The 14,513-nt window shown below is 38.8% G+C and overlaps 1 protein-coding gene across 3 annotated transcripts in view; it reads left to right on the top strand.

Moving 5' to 3' along the window:
* The window catches only part of gpm6ab (glycoprotein M6Ab), a 49,238-nt gene that overhangs the window by 26,647 nt on the left and 8,078 nt on the right, over positions 1–14,513 (top strand). For all 3 annotated transcript variants that reach the window (XM_067584445.1, XM_067584446.1, XM_067584444.1), the window contains 5 exons: positions 7,749–7,941; positions 8,799–8,955; positions 10,476–10,629; positions 13,108–13,184; positions 13,318–13,383. In XM_067584445.1, coding sequence (XP_067440546.1) covers positions 7,823–7,941; positions 8,799–8,955; positions 10,476–10,629; positions 13,108–13,184; positions 13,318–13,383 — 573 coding nt within the window. In that variant the 5' untranslated portion in view covers positions 7,749–7,822. The remainder of the gene's footprint in view (positions 1–7,748; positions 7,942–8,798; positions 8,956–10,475; positions 10,630–13,107; positions 13,185–13,317; positions 13,384–14,513) is intronic.

Below are 14,513 nucleotides of genomic sequence, written 5' to 3'. Positions count from 1 at the left end.
GTTAACCTTCCTGTCGAGGACCCACCGATTGCTTGTTATCAGTCACAAAACATAAATTTAATGTCGGAAATAGAAAATGACTTAGGGCGCGTTCCTCTGGCAGAAAAGCACTGGCAGGGCACTAGAGAGCGCTGGGCTAACTTAACACTACGTTAACAGAGAGTTGAATACACCACTAACAACAAGCTTACAACCTTCATGCAACATTCAGTGTCCGGCTGATGTTCTGTCTGTCATATCATAAAGCTCAGGATAGACAGACACGGCCAGAACAAGCTTCTCCTCCATTTTTGTTACCAAGGTGACGAGTCCCGCCCCCCATCTCATATATGAGCAACAGTGACAACACCCGACACCTTTCTGAAAAGTTTAGAGATTTTCAACTAGAAGCACTAGGAGCACTCTGAAAAGAGACACTGGATGCAGCACTTTCTGTCTAGGCGGCCACATGCTGCTGCACAGGCTCTCTCCGCTATATGGACACAAGCCCTTAGAGAGTATTTTGAACATGGATATACAGCACATACAGAACTCAGATGGTTTTATACCATTAAATGTACAGTAGATCAAGTTAGCAGCATGCTCCAACAACAGAGAACAAAGACAATGTTTTTTGGGTGATTATTGGTTTAACTTTTCTGAAAAGGGAAATGCAAAGTCCCTCTAGAACATTCAGGTTTGTTTTCACGATTGGAGTCCAAAATGAATGAATATGTGATGTAGTGGTTGACCTTTTTGTGTAATAGTATAAGAGAACCCCTGCCAGGCCAAAAAATAATTTTTTACATGTCAAAAATAACACCAAATAACCATTCATTCGCAAATCAATAGCGCTTGGGAGCCGCTGAGCAGCGCTGTCTCGAAACGTGAGTTAATGTCTGTGTCGTTGCCTGGGAAACTGCAGGTAGCGTAACTCCTTTTAAGGAATAGGCTTGGATGTATTATAATCTACGAGAAACACTGATTCCAATAGTAACCCTAACCCTTTCACAATATCCTCTGATCAATACTGTTTGCCTGTCTGCCTTTCTAAAAGGCATCCATCACTGAAATTTGATCCTCCTTTCCCTTTCATTACTGCTCTCTATGCTTTTTCCTAATTAACTCTTGATTTGTTTGCACAAATTTCTAATACTGTAACAGACAGCCTTCCTGAAAATAGCTCAGTTGCTCCATATTTACTGCACATTCACAGACTAGACAAAAATTACCAAGTTATGCTTGATTTTTGCTCAGGCACTGTGGGGGCTGTAGGCTGGGAATTGCGGCCAGATGACAGCTTATCTCTTCTTTGACAGGCTGGTGAAAATAGAGGATGCGTGTGATGTGTGGGTTTCCAGGATTCTTACATCACAAAGGTCTGTTCATTGACACAAAGTCGGGCTATGAAAGTGCAGCAGCACAAAACAAAGCCTTTTGTAATCAGCACTTTTTCATGGGAATCACTGCTGAATGAGTAGCGTTTGTATACTTAAATATCGATCGCTGGGTTATTGGCCTGCCCCTCCCTAATTGTGATTTCACTAGCAGTCGAACAATTTCTCAGTGATTAACCATTTATTTATCCAGTCAGCACTTCTGCACTGATCTCCAGCTGCTACAGGTGTTCTCTGCTGTCAGGTGAACACTGAAGAGCATCCAGTATAGCAAGTGACAGCCAGATAAGCATTAATGGCCCCATTAGAAGCTGTCGGTGTGGTGTCCAAATTATGATGAGGGTCTGTTGTGGTGTTTAATACATTTACATCAGACAATCTTGAAATGGCAACCCCACAATATTGTTTTTCTCATTTGACTCTGGTTAAGATAGCAAACAAGTGGATCTCCAGAAATTATGGAGATCCTTGGTTCTGTGCTGTGGAATTTCCCATCTCTAACACACCGCTTAGCCGATCTGTGAGTGAGCGATTGACAGAGGGATAGAGAGGAAAGGAGGGATTTATGTATGAACAGGCGATTTGATTGGCAGCTAGGAGAATCATTTCAGGAGGCCATGCCAGCAGCAGAGGCTACTACCATTAACTGTGTGTGAGTGTGTGAGTGACTGCAAAGCTACTTCTGGCTTAAACAAAACAACATAGACATCTTGTTTGAAATAATTACAGGCTGAAGAGGAAATTCACCTGCAGATGACATCAGTTGATGATTGCAGTGTACATATATATTTATCTGGGTTATACTCCACTGTGCTGAACTGCATCTCACTCTAAATGGTGCAGTGGGACTGAACCTGTCATTTCCCATTAGAACAGGGTTTTGACTCTTGAGTGCATCTTCAGGCCACTGTGTGTGTTTCTCTTTCTCTGTGTGTGTGTGTGTGTGTGTGTGTGTGTGTGTGTGTGTGTGTGTGTGTGTGTGTGTGAGAGCGAGAGAGAGAGAGAGAGAGAGAGAGAGAGAGCCCAGTAATCCTCTCTCAGAGCCAAGACACAGATATCCAGACACACACATACAGCAGCTATGTTGTCTGTTAGACAATCAGGCTAGACAGTGCTGTCCAAATTGTTTCCTAATGAGCACCAAGGCTCAATGTATTATATAATAATAATAATAATAATAATAATAATAATAATAATAATAATAATAATAATAATAACAACAACAACAACAACAACAATAATAATAATATGTTTGAGTTAAAAAAGCTAGAAGAGAATTCTTCGTGTGTGTGTGTGTGTGTGTGTGTGTGTGTGTGTGTGTAAACCACAACCAGATAACAGATTACAAAAAACATCTTATTTCTAATGATTTTGTGAAAGTTAGTGCTAAAGAACAGATCATAGTTTGATTCAAATATAAATGATTATGGTTTTCATCATATTCTTGCACATTAGAGTTGGATGTTCCTGTGAATACCTCAAAATGTTGTAGTGGTTGTAATCATTGACTGTATATAAAGATTGGATTAGATTAGATTATTTATATACAGTCAATAGTTGTAATCTTTAAGATTTCAGCCCTGGTTGATTTGGCGACACCTGTGGTTACCATGACAAGAGCTAATGCAGTCTGAATCCAGCCCACTAATGCTGGACTTCCACCACTACCAATAAAAACGACTACATATAGAAAGATGATTACTGATTGTAAATACATTGAATTGCTATTGCTATTGCACTTCATGTCTGAAAGGTAAGATATAATAGAAAAAATAGAAACATCAATCATATGAACAATCAATAAATGTGTTTTAGGCTGCAGACAATATTAAAAAGTACAACAGATGTCAATACACAATAGAAGTCACTTCTATTTGGGAATATTATCTACAAGCTATTGTACTTACAGTATATACATGTAACTGCTGTCTTTTAAAACAACACCAAACATGTTAAAGTTACAAATCTAACTGAGGATTGCAATGGTGATAATCAGGAATCTTATTAATCCTGTAGATATATTACGGTCATTTTATGTGATGGTACAGTCAACTGATACTTGCTGTCATATCACATGTGAAAACATTTATCTCCTCCTAAACAAAGAAAACACCGTCTCACATATAGATGCAGTACACAGCCGTTTGTGCTCAGCCTGTCCCAGTTTTAGCAGGTCACTGGGTCTTTCCTGCGTTTAAAGCCCGAATATGGAAATATGACAAGGATTATAACGTGGCTGAAATTCAGGACACACACTCAAACACTTGTACACACACACACACACACACACACAATGTCAGAAACACAACTGCACAGTCATACAGATGCAGATATTTGCAAATGTGAAAATATTTAGACACACAAGACAAAAACACGCTTCATACAACCCCCCTCACAGAAACACCTTCACACATACTCATAACACATTTATATCACAGCATCACACTCCTCCTCTCTCTGCCCATCCATCTGCCTCACAACTGTCTCACTAATGTGCCCTACATTTTATTCTTTATATGTAAAAGTGTCAACCACACGGGCATGAATTGATTCAAAGGTGTGTATAAAGAACCAAAATTAGCATGTAGCTCATGTGCGATGAACATTTTATTAAATGGAGTCAGTCAGCGCAAAATGGTACCTTCCTACTGGGCACAGCAGCCATTTTTATTCCTCTGTGACTGGCTCATATTTTGTGGAGAAACACATTGAAATTGTTCATCGATCATTTCCAAAACTAAGACAATAAGCTAAACGAGAACACACTTTGTGTCTATGCAAATGGAGGCTGTGTGAGTCTGTGTCTGTGTCTGTGTCTGTGTGTGTGTGTGTGTGTGTGTGTGTGTGTGTGTGTGTGTGTGTGTGTGTGTGTCTGTGTGTGTGTGTGTGTGAAGATGTGCATTAGTGTGACTGTAGTGCTTGCAGAGCCGCGCTGTTACCATGACAACGCTACAGGCAAAGTGGGTCAGCGGGCTCCTGCCACACCCCTGTTGGCATGGCAACAAGGCTGGTCAATTAAACCTGAGCAGCAGGATGACTCACAAAGACACACACAAACACACACAAACACACAAACAAACTATATAACAGGGAGGTAAAGGATGAAGCACTTAGTGTGTGTGTGTGTGTGTGTGTGTGTGTGTGTGTGTGTGTGTGTGTGTGTGTGTGTGTGATTTGGCTGATATGGATTTTTTTAAAGGGTGATTTCTCAGTTGAAAGCAGCTGATATCCAATAATAGTGGATAGCCAATAGCTGGGTGGGTGGAGCTGAGGTGGGATGAGCAACAGCAGATGTCACAGCTGCTTGACATAGGCTGAGACACCTGTCAATCAAGCAAGATTTCTCAAAATACAAACAAAAACATCATAATGGAAAAAAAGAATCTCAAAATCACCACTGAGACACTAATCACCTTAGAAGACACTAGATTTAACACAGAGAGCATAACATTTCTTAACTGTGGGGTTTTAATAGAGTACAACACAGTTGGGGACTTTTTGGGGTTGGCATCTCACAGCACATAGAGCACTTGCAGCTTTAAACAAACCAACAGTGATTTTACCAGTTGCTTGTGGTGGTTGCCCCTTGATTAAACCCAGTGACCTCGGCCCAGCCCTCAGCATGTACTCTAATTCTCTCATGCATATGAATGTTATACACAGACACATATTAAGCTAGAGGACAGAACACGGTGCACAACAATCCACAGTAAATCTAATTATCCGCTACTTATGTTACAACACATTCGTTTGCTTTCTTCCTATTGTACTAGAAACAGCAAGACTGTTTGTTGATGTTAAACTGTGGAACAAATCTACGTCTTGCCAACAGTTTGTCAGCCGGAAAACAACTGATTCTTCCTGTGTCAAAACCTGTTAAGATGATATAGTGTTATCTGCTATCCTGGCATTACAGTTATCTCTGTCTTGTTTTCATGGGGAATACACTGAAATATACCAATACATCGGTTGTTGAAATATTTCTGATTTGAAAACTTTTTCCCCTCAGATTAATTTTTATTTTTTGGTTGCAACTCCAGCAAATTACAGTTATAAAGGCTTGGATTGCTGGTGCATCATTGGCAGCCAGTGTACAATTATGTAATGTGGTCTCTCTCAGGAGAATGGCATTGAAAGACAAAGAGTGATCATGTTTAGTTAAGTTTATTACATTTATTTGTAAAAGACCTCACACACACAGGACCTATTAGCTCATCGCCATCTGCAGTCCCTGTGCAGGTAGATACAAACATTTTGCATCTTTATTAGCAATAAATAATCTGATCCATCAAGATTTATTTCCAAGAAGGCAGCAGGTTCATATGATTCACTTCGGCCCTGTCACAATCCAATCCAAACTGTGTGGTACAGTGTGATGTGATTCACTGCATCATGATGCAGTAGAGCAAACATTTCTATTGTAATGCCACTACTGTTACTGTTTTCTACTCACTCCCATAACAGAGAGCAAGTGTGAGATGGCTTTAAGGTCCTGTTTGGAATATCATTGTTGGTAGAAACTGAGACTGAAGTCTCTATGTGTAGAAGTTAGGGATGTGCAGAGGGCCCAGTATTTGTATTTGTATCTGTATTTGTTGAGGCAGCAAAATTATTTGTATTTGTATTTGAATAAAAGTGGAAAGAGGCTTAAAAATCCTGTTTTTGTTTTTATTACGCTTATAATTTTAGAAAATTAAAGATGAAAATTAAAGTGATGTCTAAATTAAGAAAATATGCGTCATGTAGCAGGTGGATGTGACCTGTTGATAGACGTAACAGTGGAGCAGAGGAGAGAGACTGAGATAGCGACCATAACTGACTTGCTCGCTGGCATTTGACATGTTTTGTTTTTTTTCTTCCCAAAAACAAATAATCTAAAAAATATTTGTATGAAACAAATATTCGTAAAAAAAAAAAAAAAAAAAAAAACACTATTTGTGCTTTGCCGAATATTTATATTCAGGCACACCCCTAGTAGAAGTCTTTATGTTGACACAGAGTGCGCTCTACAAGTTAAAGGATGAGTTCCCCTAAATGAGACATATTTTCTCATGTACCTCTAGTGGTATCCAGCCATGCTGATAGGTTTTGGTTTTATGTGGCCAGGTTTTTGATACACATCCATCTCTGAGAATTCTGCCTCCACCCTACTGCAGTAGAAGTGAATGGAATTTTGTTTGTGGCGCTCAAATGAAGTTAAGTGCCCAACCAGTGTAATTTAAACAGCTTTGGGAGTTATAGAAATTGATTTCACTTGTAACAGAGCCAGGTTATCAGTTTCTCTCATGAGCTTTAAAGATGTAATCAATATTCTTATAACAATATATCAAATGACAGTGTGTAATGTCAGAGGTGTCATTTGTAGTGATGAGCTATACAGAGAATTATGAGCTACTCTCAGCTTTACAGAGTTTTTTCAGCTCATTGTTTAACTGTCTGGCTGCAGCTTTACTGTTTGGGTTCACTCCCAGTGCTCTCATAGTGTTGTTTTCATAGAAAAAAACCCTAAAACCCCACTGTAAACTACCTGCTTAGCACTAAACAGCAAACAGACACAGTTAGCGACTAACTGGTGAACATAGTGGAGCTATTAGCAGCTAAAGAGCCAGATGTTTGTCTCAGGAGTTGGTAGAGAGCAAAAACAGCTAAAAAAAAGAGTGAATATTGGACTTACACTGACCAGGTGAACAGAAACACGACTCCAGATGATAATGATAATGTTGCTCTGTAGCTGTGAAGTGTCCCTTTAATGTGAGACAGTTCCCTTCTCTGCACCTACATACTTTCAAAATAATCCCCTCAGAAGCAAACGAATGTAAATGAGAGCATTATTCTGGGTTTTCAGCCAGTTTAGTCCAACTGTATGTAAAATGATGTATGTACTCTATCACTGTATTAGCAGTGCTTCTGTGTTTGTACTGTATGTAATTAGATTTAAGTTGTTAATGTTCTGCAGAAGAGATAAAAGCAGCTAATCAACTTGAGAGCCAAAGACTCTTCATAATAAACTCACAATTAATGAATACACTCCGGGATGCGGTAAGGAAACGCTGAACACACTTTTCATTTCACCACTCTCAATGGAGCTGTGATTATTTCAAAGTATAAGTCACTGACTGGGCGCTGGTGCTTGCATCACTTATTTGCATTACTTCCTCTGGGGTGTTTATACTTTGCTAGAAACTGCTTTTCATTCATATTTTGTTTGTTTGGGAATGTATAGTCATGGCAGGTCGTAGTTGCGTAGTTGTTTTATTGAATTCAGAATCATTATAGTGTACAAAACTTATATATGTTACTGATGCCATTCTCTGCATGATGTCGTAAAAGAGACTGTTAGCATTACAGTTCTGTCTTTTCATCTATGTTCAGGTTGTAAGGAGTGCTGTGAGCGATGTGTGGGCAGCCTGCCCTGGGCCTCGCTCATCGCTACCATCCTCCTGTACATGGGCGTGGCTTTGTTCTGTGGGTGTGGCCACGAAGCTTTGAGTGGCACCGTCACCATTCTCCAGAACTACTTTGAAGTCATCAGAGCCCCGGGAGAGACACTGGATGTTTTCATCATGTGAGTTAAGTTTTTTACTCTGATTTCATGTTCTAGCACAATTGTTGCACAATACATTGCACCCACTTAGGAATATTATATCTATAAAATGATCTAATTTTGTAAAGATATAATAATAATTTAATATTCTATATGCCACAAGTGTCCAAGTTGAGTTCAGAAACCAGACTTTATTCATTCAAACATTACATCGCCACCATGTACAGTAGCTACCTGAATTTATTACAAGTATCATTTCAAATATTTTATTGTCTTCTTTGAATTTACCTCTTTGATAGTTCAGACCCAAAATACTGTTTCACTGTGTAGGCTTACTTCTGGGAAATCACCCTCAAAAAATAAGGCCACGTTGAACATGAAAGTATAATTAGTATGATTCATTTCATTTACAGCACCATGAAACTGACCCAATTCAGATTTTTTTTTTTATCATTGCTTCCACTTTAAAAACAAAATCCACCACTATAATTATCTCATGATTATGAGGAACTATGTCCTAATTTTGAAGAAAAAGCCCTTAATAATAAAAAAATAACTTAGGTATTTTTTTTTCTTGCAGTGGTGAAAATAGTCTTTTTCTGTGTTGGTTCACACCTGTGGATATAAATCAGATAGGAATCAATAAATGTGAATGAAAATGTTCCACTTATGTATGAGGGTGGAGACCCCTCCCACTGCCCCAACAGACCCTCACACTCAAGCTTCACTTATTACCTCTGATTTATATTTGGCATGTACACATGGTGGTTTAGCTGATGATAAACATTGAGTCTACAAACAGCACTTCAAGCTGCATGAAAATAAATAAATAGTCATTAACCATTGACACTGTGAGTGTGTGTGTGTTCTCTCCACAGTATTGACATCCTGAAGTACATCATCTATGGTCTTGCAGCTGGATTCTTTGTGTTTGGAGTGCTGTTGCTGGTGGAGGGCTTTTTCACCACTGGAGCTATCAGGGATCTCTATGGAGAGTTCAAGATCACTGCCTGCGGACGCTGCCTGACTGCATTTGTAAGAAATCTTTAGAGCCATTAGATTGAATGTGATACACTGACATTTTAAATTGTGTTCTTTCAGATACACAGGATACTGGCAATAAAAGGACTAGTTGGCAGTAACTGATCATGTAGTTACTGTTATGTAATGTTAAAACCTCCATCCTTAGATAAAGAAAACATCAATAAAGTGAAACTGAAACAGATGAACATCTTCAGATTGATGATGATTTAGAGAATCCAAACAAATGAGTTATTTGTGAGAAAAAACACTTTCCAGTGTTTTAAGCTGTTTTCACATTCAGCCATTTAATATATTTGTAACATTTTCAATTTTTTAATTTTACATTTTTCCAATGTGAGCAAAATGTTGCCCTTGCTAGTAAAGTATATGTTGCATAATCAGACCAACTCTGCTCCATCGGGGTGCTTACACGTGACTGAGCTGTCCTTTTATATGTATCTGATGACTAACAGATATCCATGTGACATATACCAACATGCATAGAAAACTATTTCACCTCAAGGTCTATTTAGTAGCTGTTTTCAATCATATTACATGAGCTTCATCAGCAGATGGATTTTTCCTAGTTGTCATGGAAATGAAAATACTCAAATTTCCATTTTTACAGAACACTTCTCAGCTCTCTCACCCATGTTGGTTCAACAGATATTTAAGGAACATTAAACATTTAAGGAACATGTGATCCCTACACTCATATAAAAGTAGCTAAATAATATTATTTCGAGTTTATATCCTGTATATTATGTACTGAAGTGATGACATTAAACAGAATCAGCACTGCTACCTGGACCACAACAAACATTTTCTTATTGCTAACTCTGCAGAGTGTTTCTGAAAATAGATACTGTTTTGAAACACACCAAATCCTGGCCTAACTCAGTATATCAGCCTGACAGATCTCTGTGCAGTTATTCCCTGAATCTGAATCTGATCTCTCTGTTAGTCACATCTGATTCATGCGGACGAGGGAGACAAAGAGACAGATTAGGCATTGTCCACTTCTGCGCAAGAAATTCCTCACATCTGTATTTCTCTGCGCAGTGGAGAGGGTATAGGCTTTCTAGTGCAGGCCTCTGGAGACAACACACACACACACACACAAATACACAGGGCTATGGTCTGTGAGAGAAAGCTAAAAGGCAAGACAAAGAGATTGGAGAGAGAGCAGTCAGTTGCATAAAAGGTGTTTTCATGCCTCAGTGTGAAATGATGGAGAACTGACACAATTACACTCACACCTGTGCAATCTAGTGTTTATGAATGTAATTCACAATTAAAAGCATAATGAAAAATTCAGCTTTCAAAGAAATATACTTTCTGCATTTAGTGTATGGTGTAAAGTAAATATCACATTGTCACCTGTGAGTAAGCAACATTAAAAATTAAAATGACCTGCATGCTCATTCTTTTTCATGAAATGATGGTGAATTTAAATTCTAATAAAGCTTGAGAAGTGGGTTTAGTGTATGGCCGACTCTGTCACTGGTAATCTCTCGCCTCTGTGTTTGCAGCTGATGTTCCTCGCCTACCTGTTCTTCCTGGTGTGGCTGGGAGTGACAGCATTCACCAGCCTGCCGGTCTTCATGTACTTTAACGTCTGGACAATGTGTCAGAACACAAGCTTGGTCGAGGGAGCTAACCTCTGCCTGGACCTGCGCCAGTTTGGTATGTGCCATGATAACATGATCTGTCGCTGGTGGATGGATGGAAGAAGATACCTACATTATGTTGTGTGTTTCTTCGAAATGTGTATGGATATGTTAAGCAAGAAAGAATCTCTGATAAGAAAGACATACAAACACTATATGCTTATGTGTCTTGTTTAGACATGACTTGATACAGTCATGTTACACTTTAGTATTCCACTCACTTCATTTCAAACACATAGAGTGGACAGAGAAAAGCATCTTTAGGCTTTCAGAGCTGAAGCTTGGTGAACTTTGACCTGCTTTTGAGCAAATGAATTTACCCACCGCACTGCTCTGACCTGAAAAAAATCTCTTTTTCCGCCTTTTGGTGTTAAGTGGTCTTAAGTGGAAATGGTTTTTTTATCGTGTTATCTTTTGAATACAGTCTGTCCATGTATCTTGTGATTTTGAAATAGTGTCAGTGGAAAAAAAGTCCCAATAATCCTGATAACCACCTGATAGCTGACAGAACACACACTGTGTGTATCCTCCTGCTCGCGTGCAGGCAAGTAAATGGCAAATCACCAAAATACCAAACTGGCATAGGCTATGGAAAAGCCTGCGTGTGTGTGATAAAATTGCCAAATTGCCAGTAGAAAGCCCACAGTGTGCCATGTGCTGGAATGACAATAGAGCCCAGATTGTCTACTGAAAATCTACTGAAAAGGTGATCTGGACTAATTAAGCTGAAATAAACTTTATTAGTAGTGTACAGGGCTGCCAAGTCTCACACGTTCACCATGACACTTACGCAATTGACACTTTTCACACGCTCTCTTGCCATATGTCCATTTTTTCAAACAGTGAAAAACAAATTCATAACTGATAACGTCGTGGGGTGAAAAGAGGACACTGACAACGCACGGACAGACAAGACAGAGCAGCACCGTGCAACAACGAGTTATTGAGACCATCAGCGGGAAAGCCAGAAATATACACAAATCTATTATATTGTTTTATTTCCATACATACTGCTCAGAGTAATCTCAGTCAGCAGCAGCAGCACAGCATCTCTCCCTCTCCTCTCGCACCATTTGTACACAGGCAGGGGTGAGAGTGAGTTACTATGGTTACAGGGACGCTCTGTGTCTCTGTCTTTGAGTCTTTGAAGATGCCTTGTGAGGACTGAGAATAGCAACCCTCAGGTTTAACAATGTTTTACCAGGTTTAATTATCCAAATCATATTATGATGTGTTGTAAGACTGTTCCTTCTACCCACTACCATTTTATGAAATCGTCTAATAATCATTTCCTCTCGTGTTCCACCCAATTATTTACTGTTCTTGATGCATTCTTGGTTTTCATAGCACCCTCAATCTAACTTATCTAGACTAGTGTAGTTGGCTGTTTCTTGACTCAATCCAAGAGGTTAGGTGGTGTAGAAATGCAGGAAATTTGTTTTAAAATGCTTTTACCCCCAGACCCCCCCAGCAATTATGTATCTTTCCAAGTTTGCTCCTAAATTTTAATACATAACCAGGCACCCATGGTGAAGAGCATAGATCTTTGTTGTCCTGTGTTCAAATATCTGGTGTGTAATAACCACATCATCTACAAATCCTGACCCAGTCAAAACTACAAATATTAGGAAAAAGAAGTGAAAAGGGCACATAAAAGAGAGAGCCATTCAAGCCATTCTCACAGAGGACAGACTGGAGGGTAAAAGGACCTGTTGATGGGGAGGTAAGAAGATTCTGAAAAAAGAAAATAAAATGGTGACAATTACTAGAAAACCAAATAACAGCAGGGAGTTTTGTAAAGCTTAGAGTGATCAAATTGAGAGAACACAGTGGTCTATTGTTCAATTCAAGTTTATATTCTATATTCTGTTTTTTCTGTTAAAATCTATGACATCTGACATCATATTAAACCATCCAACTATTGTAAAAGATTGATTGATTCTAGTTATAGACATGTGTACATGCATACAATGCATACTGTATTTCAATCAGATACTGTAACAGTTATTATTATCTTACATGATGCAATCACCGCACCACCCACCATGTTGCTCTACAGGATGCCCACATAAAACTAAAAGACACACCAAGATGCACTTGGTGAGTCTCTTCACTGCCATCTAGTGTCCACGTTTTTAAACTGCAAAAGGACCTCCGGTGAGCAATCTAATGCCTGCATCTAATGAACATTTCTCATGGGGAACAATTACAATATTTCACCTAAAAGAAAATCACTGGGTCATTAAAGTTTTCATTCAACACCGTGGTAATTTTGAGGTGAGTGTGAGTGTTGTGTTGGCACTCCCTCATATTGTGTATCCATTTTTAGATCCACCAGCAGTACATTGTGATCTTACTGGACAGTTCACAGTGGGACCAGTGAAGCATGGTTGTGCTGGAGACAAGAGAATACATTTTAAACAACTTTGATTAAATAAATACAATACAAAACACAAAAAGACAGAAAATAATTGATGATGTTTCTATTCATCAGGAGCAGTGACCATCTCTGAGGAGAGGAAGGTGTGTACAGGATCTGAGAAGTTCTTCAAGATGTGTGAATCCAACGAGGTAAGACTTGTTACAGTATTTAAAGAGATTCAGATGAAAATATGATGATTTGCTATCTGTGTCACAACTGATCATCATCTAAGACAAAGAGCAGAAAAAACTGAATTTCCAAGTTTTATTGTGTGTGTTACAGCTGGACTTGACCTTCCATCTGTTTGTGTGCGCACTGGCAGGAGCTGGAGCTGCTGTCATTGCCATGGTGAGCACCATTATTCTCATATCTGACTGGTTATTAAAGGATCCTGGAGTATTAATTAGTACTGAATGGTATGACCTCCAACCCCAGGTGAACTTGACAACAGGAAAAAATACACACAGAAATGAATTGTCCTACAAAGGCAAGATGCAGTAACTATGTATTGTGTTAAGACCAGAATCTGCATTCTGGACATGTTTTACTATAGAGACAATTATTATGCCATGGAAATGTATTGTTTCTGTGTAAACAGCATTTTAAATTTGCACAGTAACATCACTCTGTGCAGGGCTCCTGTGGCAGTTCCTGCAAAACAAGTGTCTGTCTCTCAGTGAAACTTCCCTGAATACATAAAGGTTAAGAATAAAAATATTTTATTGATTTTAATATAAATATTAATAGCAGAAGGGCAGAGAGACACATATTAAAGTTTATTTTCTTAAATAAAGTAGTACAAATGGAGCACAAACCTGAAAGAACACATTTTCTTGGTAAACACTGAGTGCAGTATCTGCATTTTTAGGTATCATGTAGTTCTATGGCATTCTATGTTATATAAAAAGACATAAAATGAGGGTGTTACAAGTTTTCTGTTTGTTACACAGTTTTTCAGCTGCCCCGAAAAATTTAAACCATTTTTTCTCAACTTCATTGCTTCCATAGTTACTGCTCTCTGCCAGGAGATTCAGGAAGTAATGTGACTACATGGTTTAAAACATGACTATATGACACATACTGACCTCACCGTTCAAAATACAATTTAGACCATATCATATTTATGGATATTAACATTACCTGTTTGCAGTTGTATTTACTATGAGAAGTGCAGATGGTAGAGAGGGCCTCATTTTTAGCCCAGTGTGTGTGTGTGTGTGTGTGTGTGTGTGTGTGTTAGAGAGAGAGAGGAGTGAATCTATTCTTGTGTGTCTGCAGTAATACAGTCGGTGAGTCACCAGGCTGTTCAGATATCTGAGGTGTGGAGAGGATTTGTTCTGTCAGATATCCTCCTCTACACTGTATGCATTCAGCAGTTATCTACTAACCTGGGCCTTCACTGTTACTTAATGTTATCTCTGTCTCTTGTCCTGCGAGCAGTGTAAAAAGCCAAATATTAATGCACAACCATCCATTTT

This window comes from Thunnus thynnus, chromosome 3, assembly GCF_963924715.1.
Source record: "Thunnus thynnus chromosome 3, fThuThy2.1, whole genome shotgun sequence".
Lineage (NCBI taxonomy): Eukaryota > Metazoa > Chordata > Actinopteri > Scombriformes > Scombridae > Thunnus > Thunnus thynnus.
This window is presented reverse-complemented; position numbering and strand designations above follow the sequence as displayed.